This window comes from Leucoraja erinacea, chromosome 38, assembly GCF_028641065.1.
Source record: "Leucoraja erinacea ecotype New England chromosome 38, Leri_hhj_1, whole genome shotgun sequence".
NCBI lineage: Eukaryota > Metazoa > Chordata > Chondrichthyes > Rajiformes > Rajidae > Leucoraja > Leucoraja erinaceus.
The window spans coordinates 6153683-6171124 of NC_073414.1; the positions used below are offsets into that span (position 1 = coordinate 6153683).

Below are 17442 nucleotides of genomic sequence, written 5' to 3' on the forward strand. Positions count from 1 at the left end.
ATAGTCACGGGAAAGGGAAACGAGGTATATAGAGGATGGTGTAGAGAGATATAGAACAAGTGAATGAAAAATATGCTAAAAAAGTAACAGTGGTAAAGGAAACAGGCTGTTTGCTACGTGAAAACAAATGCTAGTGTGACTTGGATGGGGGAGGGATGGCGAGAGAGGGAATGCAGGGGTTTGAAGTTAGAGAAATCAATATTCATACCACTGGGATGTTAGCTGCCCAAGCGAAATATGAGATGATACCAAAAATAGATACAAAATGCTGGAGTAACTCAGCGGGGCAGCATCTCTGGAGAGAAGGAATGGGTCGAGACCCTTCTTCAGACGACGTTTCGGGTCGAGACGTGATACAGCGAGCCGGATCAGGCGGTTCCTTTGTTCTGAATGGACTCGCAGCTCCAGGGGGACTGACACTGCTGGGCGGAGCCTGAATGCAGCGAGCAACGCCAGTCAAAGGCTTGCCTGCATTTGATGCAGAGAGTGTGTGGCTTCAGATTGGGGATTGTGGGAGTGACACCGCGGCAGCCTCTCGCTCGCCCAAGCCCTTCTTAAAAACAGTGATTCATCCCGGAGACACAACAAGAGGAAGAGAGGCAGCGGTCTGAGTTCGGATTTACGCTCACCATCCCCTGCAAGACAGTACCACTGGAAGGAATTGACGGTGAGTCTTTATGTTAAGGGGGGAGGGAATCTCACCACTTTACGGTATGTTGGTGAAAATGATTCATGAATGAAAGGTTGGAGTGGACCGTCTCTGTCTGAATTGGAAGATTTGCAAGCATCATGAATGCTATTTTTCAGACAGGGACAAATAATAGCAAATGGCAAACGGATTGCAGTACCAGGCGCCGGCGTCTGTCTCGGCTGCTGAGCACAGTCTGTCTGAAGAAGGGTCTCGATCCGAAATGTCACCCATCCCTTTCCTCCAGAGATGCCGCCTGTCCCGCTGAGTCACTCCAGCATTTAGTGTCTATCTTCGATCGATTTAAGCCAGCAGTTCCTGCCTACACATTTTGTGCCTGCCTGTTTTATACAGGGGACGTGGTCTGTTTGGGAAGGCTGGTTTACACCGAAGATAGACATAAAATGCTGGAGTAACTCAGCGGGACAGACAGTATCTCTGGAGAGAAGGGATGGGTGACGTTTCGGGTCGAGACCCTCCTTCAGACTGGGAGTACTGGTCGAGGGAGACAAAGATAAGGAAGGAGAAGGTGTGAAAAGGGGGCATCAAAAGATATGCTGCTCTTTGGAAGAATGGTCTCGCCAGAAACGCTCCCCATTCCTCTCTCCAGAGATACTGTCTGTCCCGCTGAGTTACTCCAGCATTTTGTGTCCATCTTAGAATAGATCGTTGTTGGCTACGAGAAGGTGAGAATGAAGCAAACATCGATAAAATGTAATCAGAGAGAGACTGTCAGACTAGGAACTAGGGGGGGGGGGGGGGGGGGGGGGGGGGGGGGGGGGGGGGGAGAGAGAGAGGAGAGAGGGAGAGAGGGAAATCAAGGGTTACTTGAAGTTAGTTAAGTCTGCAATCTAGATGCAGGAAGATTGTTCCCGATGTTGGGGAAGTCCAGAACAGGGGGTCACAGTTTAAGGATAAGGGGGAAATCTTTTAGGACCGAGATCAGAAAAACATTTTTCGCACAAAGAGTGGTGAATCTCTGGAATTCTCTGCCGCAGAAGGTAGTTGAGGCCACAGTTCATTGGCTATATTTAAGAGGGAGTTAGATGTGGCCCTTGTGGCTAAAGGGATCAGGGGGTATGGAGAGAAGGCAGGTACAGGATACTGAGTTGGATGATCATCCATGATCATATTGAATGGCGGTGCAGGCTCGAAGGGCCGAATGGCCTACTCCTGCACCTATTTTCTATGTTTCTAAGTCGATATTCATACCACTGGGGTGTAAGCTGCCCAGGCGAAATATGAGGTGCTGTGTGTTTCCCGCTGTGGAACGGGCTCCTGCGTTGACTTACAAAGAAAATAGAAACATAGACATGTTATTTAACCCTGTCTGAAGAAGGATTTCGGCCCGAAACGTTGCCTATTCCCTTCGCTCCATAGATGCTGCCTCACCCGCTGAGTTTCTCCAGCATTTTTGCGTACACCACCATGTTATTTAAACGCTGGCTAGGCGGCCAGTGAGGATGCAGTTGGGCAGGCAGGTTGGAAGGGAAAGGGGTTTGAGTCTGCATTCACCTAGCGCCCGTGCCATCCCGCCGATCCACGAGTCTCTTATTCTCCAACCCCCTTCATTCACCGCCGTTCAAACTGAACGGCTCTGACCCTCCACAGCGCTGGGTCCCTCGACATTGCCTTGCGCTGCAAGAGGTGATGCAGCAAAATAAATCGCCACAGGTCCCCAACAGATTCAGCTTCTGTGAATTAAACCTATAACTCAGGTCAGATTATTCTTAATAGAGTGGCCTCAGTGAATGGAGTGGACCAGGCTGCCGTCCTCAGCCAACATGTAGCATTGAGGGAGGATTTACCATCGAAGAGGCTTAATTAATCATTCTGCGTTGAGATTCGCATTTTAAAGTCTTATTTCAACGCTCAGGGTGAAAATCAGACGGGGTTCGGAGCGGGCAGTAGGCACGGTGGTGGGTTATTGCTTGGAGGCGAGAGGCGAGAGGCGAGCGATTTCACAGTGGCTCTCAGAGACCCTCATTGACCGCTCGGTAGGTGGACACAAGTGTGGCCGCGATTCACTGGCACTCGGCGGCGGGTACAGTGTGGGCGACCCGGGTTCGACCCTGTTCATGTGTGGAGGCTGCACTTTCTCCCTGAAGGTCGGCGGCAATCTTGGGTTAGATTTAGCTCTTCGTTACAGGGATATGGGCAATTTCTATTACTCTACACCAGGAGATAATGAGTTTACAGTTACATTATCCAGTGAGAACAGATGACATGATCAGACATGCTGGACGTTTCTGGTCGAGACTGCTCAATAGACATACAAAAATGCTGGAGAAACTCAGCGGGTGCAGCAGCATCTATGGAAATAGGTGACGTTTCGGGCCGAAACCCTTCTTCAGACTGCTCAATAGGCAATAGTTATAGGTTATATAGGTGGCAAGTATATAGGTTAATAGACAATAGCAGTAGGCCATTCGGCCCTTCGAGCCCTTCGAGATAGCACCGCCATTCAATGTGATCATCCCCAATCAGTACCCCGTTCCTGCCTTCTCCCCATATCCCTGACTCCACTATCTTTAAGAGCCATATCTAGATGAAAAAGATGAACATTGAAAGGCAGGTTGGCTGGATGCTGCCTCCACCACCCCTGAGGCAGAGAATTCCACACTCACAACTCTCTTGTGCGAAAAAGTGTTTCCTCGTGTGAAGAACTCGCGTGAAGAAGGGTTTCGGCCCGAAACGTTCGCTCCATAGATGCTGCTGCACCCGCTGAGTTTCTCCAGCATGTCTGGTTATCTGGATAGACAATTGGCTGGACATCATGTGAATAGCGTTTCAATGATGGATGATAAGTTCAGAGTGGTTATTCAATTTAATCATTAGTTTGGTTGTTATTTCCATATACGTTGTTCATCCTCCTCAGTCATCGCTCAAACATGACAGCGACAGATTATATCGACTGAGAGAGTCTATGACGAGAGATGCTCAGAATTAAAGGATGTTCCTTTGGGAAGGAGATGAGGAGGAATTTCTTTAGTTGGAGGTGGTGAATTCTTTGTCACAGGCAGCTGCCAATGGATCGATGGACCAATGGATCAATGGACCACAGCGGCTGTCAATGGCAAATCAATGGATATTTTTTAAATGCAGAGATAGATAGATTCTTGATTAGTATGGGTGCCAGGGGTTATGGGGAGAAGGCAGGAGAATGGGGTTCGGAGGGAGAGATAGATCAGCCATGATTGACTGGCAGAGTAGACTCAGCCTGAAGAAGGGTCTCAAATTGAAACCGTCACCCATTCCTTCTCTCCAGAGATGCTGTCTGTCCCGCTGAGTTACTCCAACATTTTGTGTCTATCTTTGGTCGAATAGACTAGATGGACTGAATGGCCTAATTCTGCTCCTATCGCTTATGATAGGAGCACAGAGAGTGGTGAATCTGTGGAATTCTCTGCCACAGAAGGTAGTTGAGGCCACAGTTCATTGGCTATATTTAAGAGGGAGTTAGATGTGGCCCTTGTGGCTAAAGGGACCAGGGGGTATGGAGAGAAGGCAGGGATGGGATACTGAGTTGGATGATCAGCCATTGATCATATTGAATGGCGGTGCAGGCTCGAAGGGCCGAATGGCCTACTCCTGCACCTATTTTCTATGTTTCTATGTTTCTATGATCTTATGTTCAGCAGTTCCTTCCCACACAGGATTTCTGATTAGTCGGATTGCTGCAAATTGTATGGAACTATACTGCAATTCTCTCGCCTGTCGTGAAAGAAGCATATTTGAGCGATGTCTATGGAAGATGAATAACTCCTACTGAAATAATAACTTGGCTAATGGCTAAATTGAATAATCACGATGGACTTAACTCTGTTGTGAATCTCCCATCTTATTATCAGTCATTCAAGCTTCGTTGAGCAGGTGACCAGTGTCGTAGGCAGTGTCATAGCTACGTTGTCAAAGGCATCCGAGTGATACAGCGTATAAACAGGCCCTTCAGCCCAACTTGCCCACATTGACCAACATGTCCCAGCTACACTAGTCCCACCTGCCTGCGCTTGGCCCATCTCCCTCTGAACCTGTCCTATCCATAGAAACTTAGAAAATAGGTGCAGGAGGAGAGAGCCCAGAGCAGATAGGTTGTTTAAGAAGGAACTGCAGATGCTAGAGAATCGAAGGTTACACAAAAAAGCTGGAGAAACTCAGCGGGAAACACCTCCGCTCGGTCCGCAATAACCAAGCTGACCTCCCGGTGGCTCAGCACTTTCAACTCCCCCTCCCACTCCGTCTCCGACCTCTCTGCCCTGGGTCTCCTCCATGGCCACAGCGAGCAGCACCGGAAATTGGAGGAACAGCACCTCATATTCCGTTTGGGGAGTCTGCATCCTGGGGGCATGAACATCGAATTCTCCCAATTTTGTTAGTCCTTGCTGTCTCCTCCCCTTCCTCAGTCCCCCTGCTGTCTCCTCCCATCCCCCAGCCTTCGGGCTCCTCCTCCTTTTTCCTTTCTTGTCCCCGCCCACCCCCGCCCCCGATCAGTCTGAAGAAGGGTTTCGGCCCGAAACGTTGCCTATTTCCTTCGCTCCATCATAGATGCTGCTGCACCCGCTGAGTTTCTCCAGCTTTTTTGTGTAACCGCAGATAGTTTGTTGTTGGGATGGATTCTAGAGCACTCATGTGAAGGACTGAGTTCTTCCATGTGTTCTCCCGAGCAGGCAGTTCTTGAGAAAGGCCCTTCCTTCATGCCTCCTGGTGGGGGCGAGACTTAGTTTAGTTTTAAACAGTTGCGTTTAGTTTAGAGATACAGCGTGGAAACACGCCCTTCGGCTGACTGAGACCACACCGACACTTGTTCTATTTGCAGGAACCAGTGAATTTACAAACCTGCATGCCTTTGGAGTGTGGGAGGAAACTGGAGCACCCGGAGTCAACCCACGTGGTCACAGGGGAACGTACCAACTCCGCACAGGTAGTCAGGATCAATCCCTGGTCCAGGGGTTTCAGGCCCCCTAGCTGTTTTCCAGCTACCTGTCCCACCAGGTTACCCCAGGCCAAAACCAATGAACCAACCTCAGCACCTACTCTTCGGTCAACGAGAGATGTGGAGATCCTACTTACACCCAGTCATCTCCAGTGAGGTGGCCTCATCATTCACGACCCTGGAACCTAGCGCTGTAGGGTAGCAACTCTACCACTGTGCCACCAGTATTGGGTATTTGGGCTTCAGGATGGCAGTGAAAGGTCAACACACATCATGGTTATTGGTTGGATCTCCAGTGCTCTACAACTCCCTTCCATCGAGGGGATCTGTCGCAGTCGCTGCCTCAAAAAGACTGGCGAAAAGTATCATCAAGGACCCACACCATCCTGGCCACACACTCATCTCCCCGCTACCTTCAGGTAGAAGGTACAGGAGCCTGAAGACTGCAACGTCCAGGTTCAGGAATAGCTACTTCCCCACAGCCATCAGGCTATTAAACTTGGCTCGGACAAAACTCTGAACATTAATAGCCCATTATCTGTTATTTGCACTTGATCAGTTTATTTATTCATGTGTGCATATATTTATATAATGGTATATGGACACACTGATCTGTTCTGTATTCATGCCTACTATGTTCTGTTGTGCTGAAGCATAGCAAGAATTTCATTGTCCTATCTGGGACACATGACAATAAACTCTCTTGACTTGACTTGACTCCCATCGGTTCCATAGACCATAGGTTTTTCCGTTGGACGTCAGCCTCCACGTGCCGTACAGCTGCTTCCATCCCCTCGAGATCTGAGGCAATTTCTATTCATAGAACATATTGCATTTGCAGTTAATTGGCCTGTAGCACCCAATGATGCTGGCCCCAGGGGGCAGCTTGTTCTAATTCTCCAGTCGTGCAGCAGAAACGACAGTGTGCAGGGATAGATAGATAGATGTCCATCGCGTGTGACTGATGTGCAAACTAAATCTGAAGAAAGCTTCCGACACGAAACGTCGCCCATTCCTTCTCTCCAGAGATGCTGCCCGACCCGCTGAGTTACCCCAGCATTCTGTGTCTACCTTCGGTTCAAACCAGCGTCTTCTAACACAAGAGGTGCAAAGCTGACCCTGCGCCTGGTTGAATTTCTGAAGTGGCACAAATCACTGTTTGGACTGCCTCTTCTCTCTGTGTTAAGACAGCTTCAGGTTTGACAACATTTGCCAAAACCCAGCATTCTATGCTTCAAATGGCAAGGGTGGGAGAAGGACATTTTTGCTATTCAGGGAGTGCAGCGTAGATTTACAAGGTTAATTCCCGGGATGGCGGGACTGTCATATGCTGAGAGAATGGAGCGGCTGGGCTTGTATACTCTAGAATTTAGAAGGGTGAGAGGAAATCTTATTGAAACATATAAGTTTATTAAGGGTCTGGACACGCTAGAGGCAGGAAACATGTTCCCGATGTTGGGGGAGTCCAGAACCAGGGGCCACACAGTTTAAGAATAAGGAGGAAACCATTTAGAAGGGAGACGAGGAAATACTTTTTCTCACAGAGAGTTGTGAGTCTGGGGAATTCTCTGCCTCAGAGGGCAGTGGAGGCAGGTTCTCTGGATGCTTTCAAGAGAGAGCTAGATAGGGCTCTTAAAAATAGTGGAGTCGGGGGATATGGGGAGAAGGCAGGAACGGGGTACTGATTGGGGATGATCAGCCATGATCACATTGAATGGTGGTGCTGGCTCGAAGGGGCCGAATGGCCTACTCCTGCACGTATTGTCTATTGTCTATTGTCTCTGTCTTTTGAAATGGGGTTGAACTAATGCATGGAAAATCATGTAGCCACAGGGAAATGTAAATAGAACAGGGAGTGGGAGTGATTGGATTATTCAATGGAAAACCCAGCAATGGACAAATGGCCTCGGAGTGTGACTCATGATTCTCTCTGCACGCATGAAATATTTCTCACAGTCTCACTCATCCTCTGAATTTTATTTTGGACTCAAAGTTTAGAAAGCTATTCTTGGAGAGGTAGCTTCAATTGGAACGCTGCGAACCGTTAGGATCAGTAACATGGGATTTAGGTAAATTGAGAGGGATTTAAACATTATCGGCAGACATGATCAGGGACATTGCTTGTCCTCGTTAAGATGACATTCTCGACTCTGTGGCTGACTGAAGTGTTAATGCCTAGCTGGTGCGTTTGGGAACGTGACGCATTTTGAAGCCGTGATCTGGGATGGCTGCTGGTTGCATTGAAACTGCAGGAGTGAGACTATTGTGGCCCTTCAAGGAGCATGCAGTGGTGGTGGCCTCCAGGCCAGGCCGAGACAACGGGCCTTCATGGTCAGGCCCTTACAAATTGGGAGGTACCCCCTCCCACTCCGTATCCGACCTCTCTGTCCTGGGTCTCCTCCATGGCCAGAGCGAGCAACACCGGAAATTGGAGGAACGGCATCTCATATTCCGCTTGGGGAGTCTGCATCCTGGGGGCATGAACATTGAATTCTCCCAATTTTGTTAGTCCTTGCTGTCTCCTCCCCTTCCTCAGCCCTCGGGCTCCTCCTCCTCCTTTTTCCTTTCTTCTCCCCACCCCCCCCCCCCCCCATCAGTCTGAAGAAGGGTTTCAGCCCGAAACGTTGCCTATTTCCTTTGCTCCATAGATGCTGCCACACCCGCTGAGTTTCTCCAGCATTTTTATGTACCTTCGATTTTCCAGCATCTGCAGTTCCTTCTTAAACACTTACAAACTGGGACTTGAAAATGGTGCCAAACTGGCAACTCTGCAAACTGGCGCTGTGTGCTACTGCTGTACACTTGTACGGCCTCTGAGATGCGTCTCTAACATCTACAGTGGCCTTGCAGTAGAGCTACTGCCCCACAGCGCCAGAGACCCGGGTTCGATCCTAACTATGGATGCTTATCTGTACGGGGTTTGTACGTCTTTCTCATGAGCTGCGTGGGTTTTCTCTGAGACCTTTGGTTTCCTTTCATGGGGAGATCGTACAAACTCCATACAGACAGCTCCCGTGGCCAGGATCGAACTCAGGTCGCTGGCACTGTAAGTGCTGTAAGGCAGTAACTCTACCGCCTCGACAACTACTCCAGCCCTTCGTATTTTGCAGATAATTGGTTGGGTTAGGTTACAGGAATTGTGGTTCCAAATGCATGTTGCCAGGAGCCCTGTGACTCAAAGAGTGGCTCCAGTGTTACATAGAAACATAGACAATAGGTGCAGGAGGAGGCCATTCGGCCCTTCGAGCCTGCACCGCCATTCAATGTGATCATGGCTGATCATCCAACTCAGTATCCTGCACCTCCCTTCTCTCCATACCCCCTGATCCCTTTAGCCACAAGGGCCACATCGAACTCCCTCTTAAATATAGCCAATGAACTGTGGCCTCAACTACCTTCTGTGGCAGAGAATTCCACAGAATCACCACTCTCTGTGTGAAAAATGTTTTCCTCACCTCGGTCCTAAAAGATTTGCCCCTTACGGAAACAGGCCATCTCGACCCTTCTAGTCCGTGCCGAACACATAATCTCCCCTAGTCCCATACACCTGCGCTCAGACCATAACCCTCCATTCCCTTCCCATCCATATAACTATCCAATTTATTTTTAAATGATAAAAACGAATGTGCCTCCACCACCTTCACTGGAAGCTCATTCCACACAGCTACCACTCTCTGAGTAAAGAGCTACCATAGAGTAAGGAACTGTGGCCTCAACTACCTTCTGTGGCAGAGAATTGCACAGATTCACCACTCTCTGTGTGAAAAATATTTTTCTCATCTCGGTCTTAAATGATTTCCCCTTTATACTTAAACTGTGACCCCTTGTTCTGGACTTCCCCAACATCGGGAACAATCTTCCTGCATCTAGCCTGTCCAACCCCTTAATAATTTTGTAAGTTTCTATAAGATCCCCCCTCAATCTTCTAAATTCTAGCGAGTAAAAGCCGAGTCTATCCAGTCTTTCTTCATATGAAAGTCCTGACATCCCAGGAATCAGTCTGGTGAACCTTCTCTGCAAGAATGTCTTTCCTCAGATTAGGAGACCAAAACTGTACGTAATACTCCACTAGTCTTTGCAGTAAACTGGTCTTTGCAGCTTAAGCAATATTAGCAACCGGACTGTTCCTGCCTTTGTGCTGAGGTCCAGCACTAAACCCATTGTATCATGTATCATCATATGGTCCATCTTGCCATCCATCTGTGCATCTGCGGAACAGACCAGTGATGGGCAATGCATGGTTTGAGTTTGGAAGTCAGACACCGAGACCTCCGTCAATACCGCCACCTAGAGTTGGTGCCCAAAGCTATTTACACCCCATAAACCAACCATGCTAAACATGAGCTACTTTCATAGAAACATAGACAATAGGTGCAGGAGGAGGCCATTCGGCCCTTCGAGCCAGCACCACCATTCATTGTGATCATGGCTGATCATCCCCAATCAATAACCTGTGCCTGTTCTTGGGGTTTAGTTAATTATGGAAATACATGACCAGCCTTTCAAATTATGGATAGGCTCTTCTTCAGAAGGTGTTAACCATTCTCACCTTTTTAGTTTAGTTTAGATACAGCGTGGAAACAGGCCCTTCGGCCCACCGCGTCCGTGCAGACCAGCGACCCACATACACACTATTAACACTATCCTACACACACACACACACACACACACACACACGAGGGACAACTTTACATTTGTACCAAGCCAATTGAACTACAAACTTGGATGTCTTTGGAGTGTGGGAGATAGCCGAAGGTCTCGGAGAAAACCCACGCAGGTCACGGGGAGAACGTGCAAACTCCCTACAGACAGGGCAGGATCGAACAGGGGTCTCTGGCGCTGCGAGGCAGCAACTCTACCTCTGCGCCGCCGTGCGCCCCTTCCCACTGCGGCTCCTTTCCAGAATTTACGGTTGGCATTCTCTATTTGAAGCTTTTGAACAAACAGGTTTATCAAACTGTGAGTCATCACTCCCCAATTTCTTGTCTTTTTTTATTACAGTGTTTTGGAGGTGAAAATTAATGTGGAAAAACATTACACAAGAGGGCGAAACCATATCGTGGGCTGGTCTTGTACGTGGTTGAGAAAGACAGGCAGAGAAGGGAATGGATCAAGTCAAGAGAGTTTTATCGTCACATGTCCCAGATAGAACAATTAAATTCTTGCTTGGATGGAGACCAGAGCATCAGTCTGCAGGAGGACCTCAGTGGATTGAATAGCATCAGTGCAGGAGTCATCGAGTCATACAGCGTGGAAATAGGCCCATCTTGCCCACACCATCTTGCCCATTGCCCTCTAAGCCTTAAATTTTTTCCTCAGATCCCCTCTTAACCCTTCACATGGATAGGGTGATAATCAGTGACGGACTGGCCAGGGTGTCAGCTTGCGCGATGGCAAGTGGGCCCCTGATGAAGTGGGCCCCCTATATCAAGTGGGCCCCTGATGAAGTGGGACCCCCTTTGTCTCCTGGCAACCAATATTTTTAGACCCTAGATTTGAGTTGAGACCTTCTTCTCCAGAGACGCTGCACTTTGTGTATCAACCAGCATCTGAAGTTCTTTATTTCAACGTTCATGAGATAGAGGAGCAGAGATAGGCCATTCGGCCCATCAAGTCTACACTGCCCTTCAATCGTGGCTAATCTATCTTTCCCTCTCAACCCCATTCTCCTGCTCTCTCTCCATAACCTTTGACCCGTACTAATCGAGAACCTATTGATCTCCAGTTTAAAGAGAGTTAGATAGAGCTCTAGGGGCTAGTGGAGTCAAGGGATATGGGGAGAAGGCAGGCACGGGTTATTGATAGGGGACGATCAGCCACGATCACAATGAATGGTGGTGCTGGCTCGAAGGGCCGAATGGCCTCCTCCTGCAGCTATTTTCTGTGTTTCTCTGTTTCTATGTTAAAAGTACCCAAAGACTTGGCCTCCACATCCGTCTGTGGCCACGAATTCCACGGATTCACCTTCCATGGGGCGGCACGGTGGCGCAGCGGTAGAGTTGCTGCCTCACAGCGCCAGAGACCCGGGTTCGATCCTGATTACGGGTGCTGTCTGTACGGAGTTTGCACGTTCTCCCCGTGACCTGCGTGGGTTTTCTCTGGGAGCTCCGGATTCCTCCGACACTCCAGAGACGTACAGGTTTGCAGGCTATTTGGCTTGGTATAATTGTAAATTGTCCCTAGTGTGTGCGTAGTATAGTGTTAGTGTGCGGGGATCACCGATTGGTACGAAGGACCTGTTTCCGCGCTATATCTCTAAACTAGTCTGCTTACCTGCGAACCACCTCCAGGTCCCTCAGATCAGCCGACTTGGGGTTACTGAACATCCCGCGGTCTAGGCATAAGCTCAGGGGCGACCGTGCCTTTGCGGTTGCAGCTCCTAGACTGTGGAACAGCATCCCCCTTCCCATCAGAACTCCCCCCTCCATCAACTCCTTTAAGTCAAGACTTAAAACTCATCTCTACTCTCAAGCCTTTCATGACGTCCTCTGAGGGAGGGCTATATGTATGTATTTATGTATGTACTTAATCTATGAACCACTGTTGTATAACGTTAGTACCTCCACCAATGTAAAGCACTTTGGCCAACGAGAGCTGTTTTTTAAATGTGCTATAGAAATAAAAGTGAGTTGACTTGACTTGACTACTTCTGCTATATTTAACAATAAAAATACGTATGTATGTACTTTGGACATCTGAATGTGATATTACGGGACTTGTTTGTCCTAAAGTCTGGGATTGTATCCCGGGTACAGCCTGCATCTAAGATAGATACAAAAAGCTGGAGTAACTCAGCGGGACAGGCAACATCTCTGGAGAGAAGGAATGGGTGACGTTTTGGGTCGAGACCCTTCTTCAGACCTATACGTGGGTGGAGGTGTCTGAGAGTTGTCGCCTGGACTCAGGCCGGTAGCGGTCAGCGTGCCAGACTACCACGGCACCTCCCTTATCGGCGGGTTTGATTAAAGTGTCGGGGCTAGAAACATAGAAACATAGAAATTAGGTGCAGGAGTAGAAGCCATTCGGCCCTTCGAGCCTGCACCGCCATTCAATGTGATCATGGCTGATCATCCAACTCAATATCCTGTACCTGCCTTCTCTCCATACCCCCTGATCCCTTTAGCCACAAGGCCCACATCTAACTCCCTTTTAAATATAGCCAATGAACTGTGGCCTCAACTACCTTCTGTGGCAGAGAATTCCACAGATTCACCACTCTCTGTGTGAAAAATGTTTTTCTCATCTCGGTCCTAAAAGTTTTCCCCCTTATCCTTAAACTGTGTGACCCCTTGTTCTGGACTTCCAGAGTGAGCGGAGAGCTGTACGTTCGGAGGGGGTGAGGTTAGAGTAGCGAAGGGGAGTGAAAAAGTTGAGATGGTTGATGTCACGTTGGCAGTGATATCAAGAAATAAAGAGGTCTAGAGAAGGCCGTTCTGGGGAGCCCAAGAGGAGGTGGACTAGTGGGGACCGGAGACTAGGTGGTGAGGATTCCTTTCCATTGAAAAAGGTGCAGAGGCGACAGATGAAGGATCTCGGCCCGAAATTCTCGACTCTCTAGAATTTAGGAGATTGAGGGGGGATCTTATAGAAACTTACAAAATTCTTAAGGGGTTGGACAGGCTAGATGCAGGAAGATTGCTCCCGATGTTGGGGAAGTCCAGGACAAGGGGTCACAGCTTAAGGATAAGGGGGAAATCCTTTAAAACCGAAATGAGAAGAACATTTTTCACACAGAGAGTGGTGAATCTCTGGAACTCTCTGCCACAGACGGTAGTTGAGGCCACAGTTCATTGGCTATATTTAAGAGGGAGTTAGATGTGGCCCTTGTGGCTCAGGGGATCAGGGGGTATGGAGAGAAGGCAGGGATGGGATACTGAGTTGGATGATCAGCCATGGTCATATTGAATGGCGGTGCAAGCTCGAAGGGCCGAATGGCCTCTACTCCTGCACCTAATTTCTATGTTTCTATGGTATGGAGAGAAGGCAGGTACGGGATACTGAGTTGGATGATCAGCCATGATCATATTGAATGGCGGTGCAGGCTCGAAGGGCCGAATGGCCTCTACTCCTGCACCTAATTTCTATGTTTCTATGAAACATCACCCATTGCTTCTCTCCAGAGATGCTGCCTGTCCCATTGAGTTACTCCAGGTTTTTGTGTCTATCTTCGGTTTCAGTCAGCGTCTGCAGTTCCTTCCAACACATTTCGCCTGCACAGTACCGATTCTAACGCTCCCCAATTCTCCATTTCACAGACCGGTGGAGACCCCCCGTGGAAGAACAAGCCCGCCAGCGTGTCGAGTTGCACGTCGCAGTAAACGACTCGCAAACGCCATGGAGGGAAATGTGGACATGCGCTCCGAGCTGGAGGAGATGCAACGGTGTGCTGATCAGGTCACAGATGAGGTGAGCAATGGAAGTAGGGTCGCTAACTGTCTCAATCCCAAATAAGGGACAAAAGGTCAAAATCCGGGACAAATTCCCGACCGATTCGACTTTAAAAGTTGACCCTCTCCCCACAGATGCTTTCCTGACCTTTCATTTTAGATTCACAGCCTAGTTTGTGCTGTTCTGCTAGCAATCAAGCCACTCACATTTATTTCCATGTAATTGTATTTTAAATTAAAATCTAATGTAAATATATAATTATTCTATGAATAATATAATTAGCGGGCTCAAATTATATAGTTTAACTAAAGTTCCCAATCAAAACACGCTGAAAATAAATATGTACATATGTACATTATATCTAATATAGAGACAAACATGCTGGAGAAACTCAGCGGGTGAGGCAGCATCTATGGAGCGAAGGAATAGGTGACGTTTCGGGTCGAAACGTCACCTATTTCCTTCGCTCCATAGATGCTGCCTCACCCGCTGAGTTTCTCCAGCATTTTTGTCTACCTTCGATTTTTTCCAGCCTCCACCGCCCTCTGAGGCAGAGAATCTCACAGACTCACGACTCTCTGTGAGAAAAAATGTTTCCTCGTCTCCGTTCTAAATGGCTTACCCCTTATTCTTAAACTGTGTGTGGCCTCTGGTTCTGGACTCCCTCAACATCGGGAACATGTTTCCTGCCTCTAGCGTGTCCAAACCCTTAATAATCTTATATGTTTCAATAAGATGCCCTCTCATCCTTCTAAATTCCAGAGTGTACAAGCCCAGCCGCTCCATTCTCTCAGCATATCAATCAATCAATCAATCAATCAATCTATGACAGTCCCGCCATCCCGGGAATTAACCTAGTATATCTACGCTGCACTCCATCAATAGCAAGAATGTCCTTCCTCAAATTTCCTATGTTTTAGATACAACTTTGATCTTGTCCAATATTATTTTTTAGTAAAATTACAAAACTTCCAGTGATCAGCCCAGTGTTTGCTGATTAAAGCTCTGGTTTGTGTTGCTCTGGTAAAATGAGATTGTCTGCAACGATCTAACTAAGTGTGTCTTTTTGTCTCTCACCTCACAGTCCCTGGAGAGCACCCGACGTATGCTGCAGTTGGTGGAAGAGGTACAGTATCAACAAGCTTCCTTTATTGTCCTCATCAAACATCCTGTAATACTGCAATCAGTCTGAAGAAGGTTCCTGACCCAAAACGTCATGGTGGCACAGTGGTAGAGTTTCTGCCTTCTAGCGCCAGGGACCAGGACCATCTTAACAGCATTATAAGCCCCCGGGCAAAGTAGTTCACTGGGGCCCCTACACAGGGGGTCACTGCCGGTCTGTGAAATGGAGAATTGGGGAGCGTTAGAGTCAGTACTGTGCAGGCGAAATGTGTTGGAAGGAACTGCAGACGCTGACTGAAACTGAAGATAGACACAAAAACCTGGAGTAACTCAATGGGACAGGCAGCATCTCTGGAGAGAAGCAATGGGTGACGTTTCATAGAAGCATAGAAATTAGGTGCAGGAGTAGGCCATTCGGCCCTTCGAGCCTGCACCGCCATTCAATATGATCATGGCTGATCATCCAACTCAGTATCCCATCCCTGCCTTCTCTCCATACCCCCTGATCCCTTTAGCCACAAGGGCCTCATCTAACTCCCTCTTAAATATAGCCATTGAACTGTGTGGCCTCAACTACCTTCTGTGGCAGAGAATTCCACAGATTCACCACTCTCTGTGTAAAAAATGATTTTCTCATCTCGGTCCTAAAAGACTTATCCTTAAACTGTGACCCCTTGTTCTGAACTTCCCCAACATCGGGAACAATCTTCCTGCATCTAGCCGGTCCAACCCCTTAAGAATTTTGTACGTTTCTATAAGATCCCCCCTCAATCTTCCAAATTCTAGTGAGTACAAGCCGAGTCTATCCAGTCTTTCTTCATATGAAAGTCCTGCCATCCCAGGAATCAGTCTGGTGAACCTTCTCTGTACTCCCTCTATGGCAAGAATGTCCTTCCTCACATTAGGATACCAAAACTGTACGCAATACTCCAGATGTGGTCTCACCCAGACCCTATACAACTGCAGTAGGACCTCCCTGCTCTTATACTCAAATCCTTTTGCTATTAACCTACAAACCCACACGTCTTTGGGATGTGGGAAGATACCCACATGGTCACAGGGAGGAGCGTGCAAACTCTGCACAGACAGCACCCGACGTCAGGATCGAACCCGGGGCTCTGGCGCTGAGAGGCATCTGCTCTACCTGCTGTGCCACTGTGCCTATACCCTAATGGGGTGAGGCCACCTTTCTGTGTGTGGCTCTCTCCTGCATTGACAACCTATTCAACCTGGGAGAGGATCACATGGTGACATATTTATTAAACCACACTAACGATAAAATTTATCACACGGATATTCTCTGCAGCAGGTTATTAGTTTGCTTATCTCAGTTGTTTGCTAACATCTGTTAAAGGGTGTGGAGTGAGATTAAGGGGTGGTAAATGGGAAGTATTATTCTCGTTGAAGAATGGAGCTGAAGACAATGTCCACTGGCTTTAGCTCAAGGACCTGTTTTATCCCTAGATTTAGCCAAACACATACAGAGCAGCATAAGACCCCGTTTCAGAATGTATCAATTCCGAGCAGCAGTCGGCCAGGTCTATTCTGCCATTTAATCTCATGGGTGATCTGGTGGTAACCACAACACTGTATTCCCAGAGTAAACTTTCACCAACTCGCTTATCGAGTTATTAATCCTTTGTGCCTTAAAACCATTCTGACTATGCTTCAACTGCCCTCCGAGTTTGCACGTTTTCCCTGTGACCACGTGGGTTTTCTCCGGGTGCTCCGGTTTCCTCCCAAATTCCAAAGACGTACAGGTTTGTAGGCGAATTGGCTTTGGTAAGATTTGTAAAAATTGTCCCTGGTGTGTGTTAGGGGCGTGTTAGTGTGCGGGATAATCGCTGATCAGCGCGGACTCGGTGGGCCCAAGGGCGCTGTATCTCTCAGCTAAACTAAAAATTCACGGCAGCCAGAAATACAACATTTTTCCTGCCGAATTTAAAATGCATAAAAATATTTGATTTCCTGATTCTCAAGAGACTGTTAAGGGGGTGTCCCACCTTCACGAGGTACATCTCGAATTGTCCCGAGTTTTTCCCCTTGATTCAAACTCGCAGAATGTTCGTAACGAGTCCATAGGAGGCTCGTTATGCCAGCCGTCGGTACACGGGGCATCGGATAAGTCGGGACGCTTTTCCAGCCCGATGAGAAATGTCCACGCGTAAAAAAATAGTCGGGATGAAAAAAATTGCAACTTTTTACTCGTAGTTAGTTCGTGGACAGACAGTAGTGGGCCGTGAGGGTAGGCGTAGGTAGCCGTGGGTACTCATAGCTCGGCAGCTGGCCAGGTGAGTGAAAAAAAAGCTTC

At 48.1% G+C, this 17442-nt stretch overlaps 1 protein-coding gene across 2 annotated transcripts in view; it reads left to right on the top strand.

Moving 5' to 3' along the window:
• Nucleotides 1–273: 273 nt before the first annotated feature.
• Nucleotides 274–17442, top strand: part of LOC129714200 (synaptosomal-associated protein 25-like) — a 32678-nt gene continuing 15509 nt past the window's right edge. Inside the window, exons 1-3 of one of the 2 annotated variants that reach the window (XM_055663723.1) lie at nt 274–667; nt 13877–14027; nt 15094–15135. In XM_055663723.1, the coding sequence (XP_055519698.1) occupies nt 13956–14027; nt 15094–15135 (114 nt within the window). In that variant the 5' untranslated portion in view covers nt 274–667; nt 13877–13955. The remainder of the gene's footprint in view (nt 668–13876; nt 14028–15093; nt 15136–17442) is intronic. The other variant, XM_055663722.1, reaches the window with a different exon arrangement.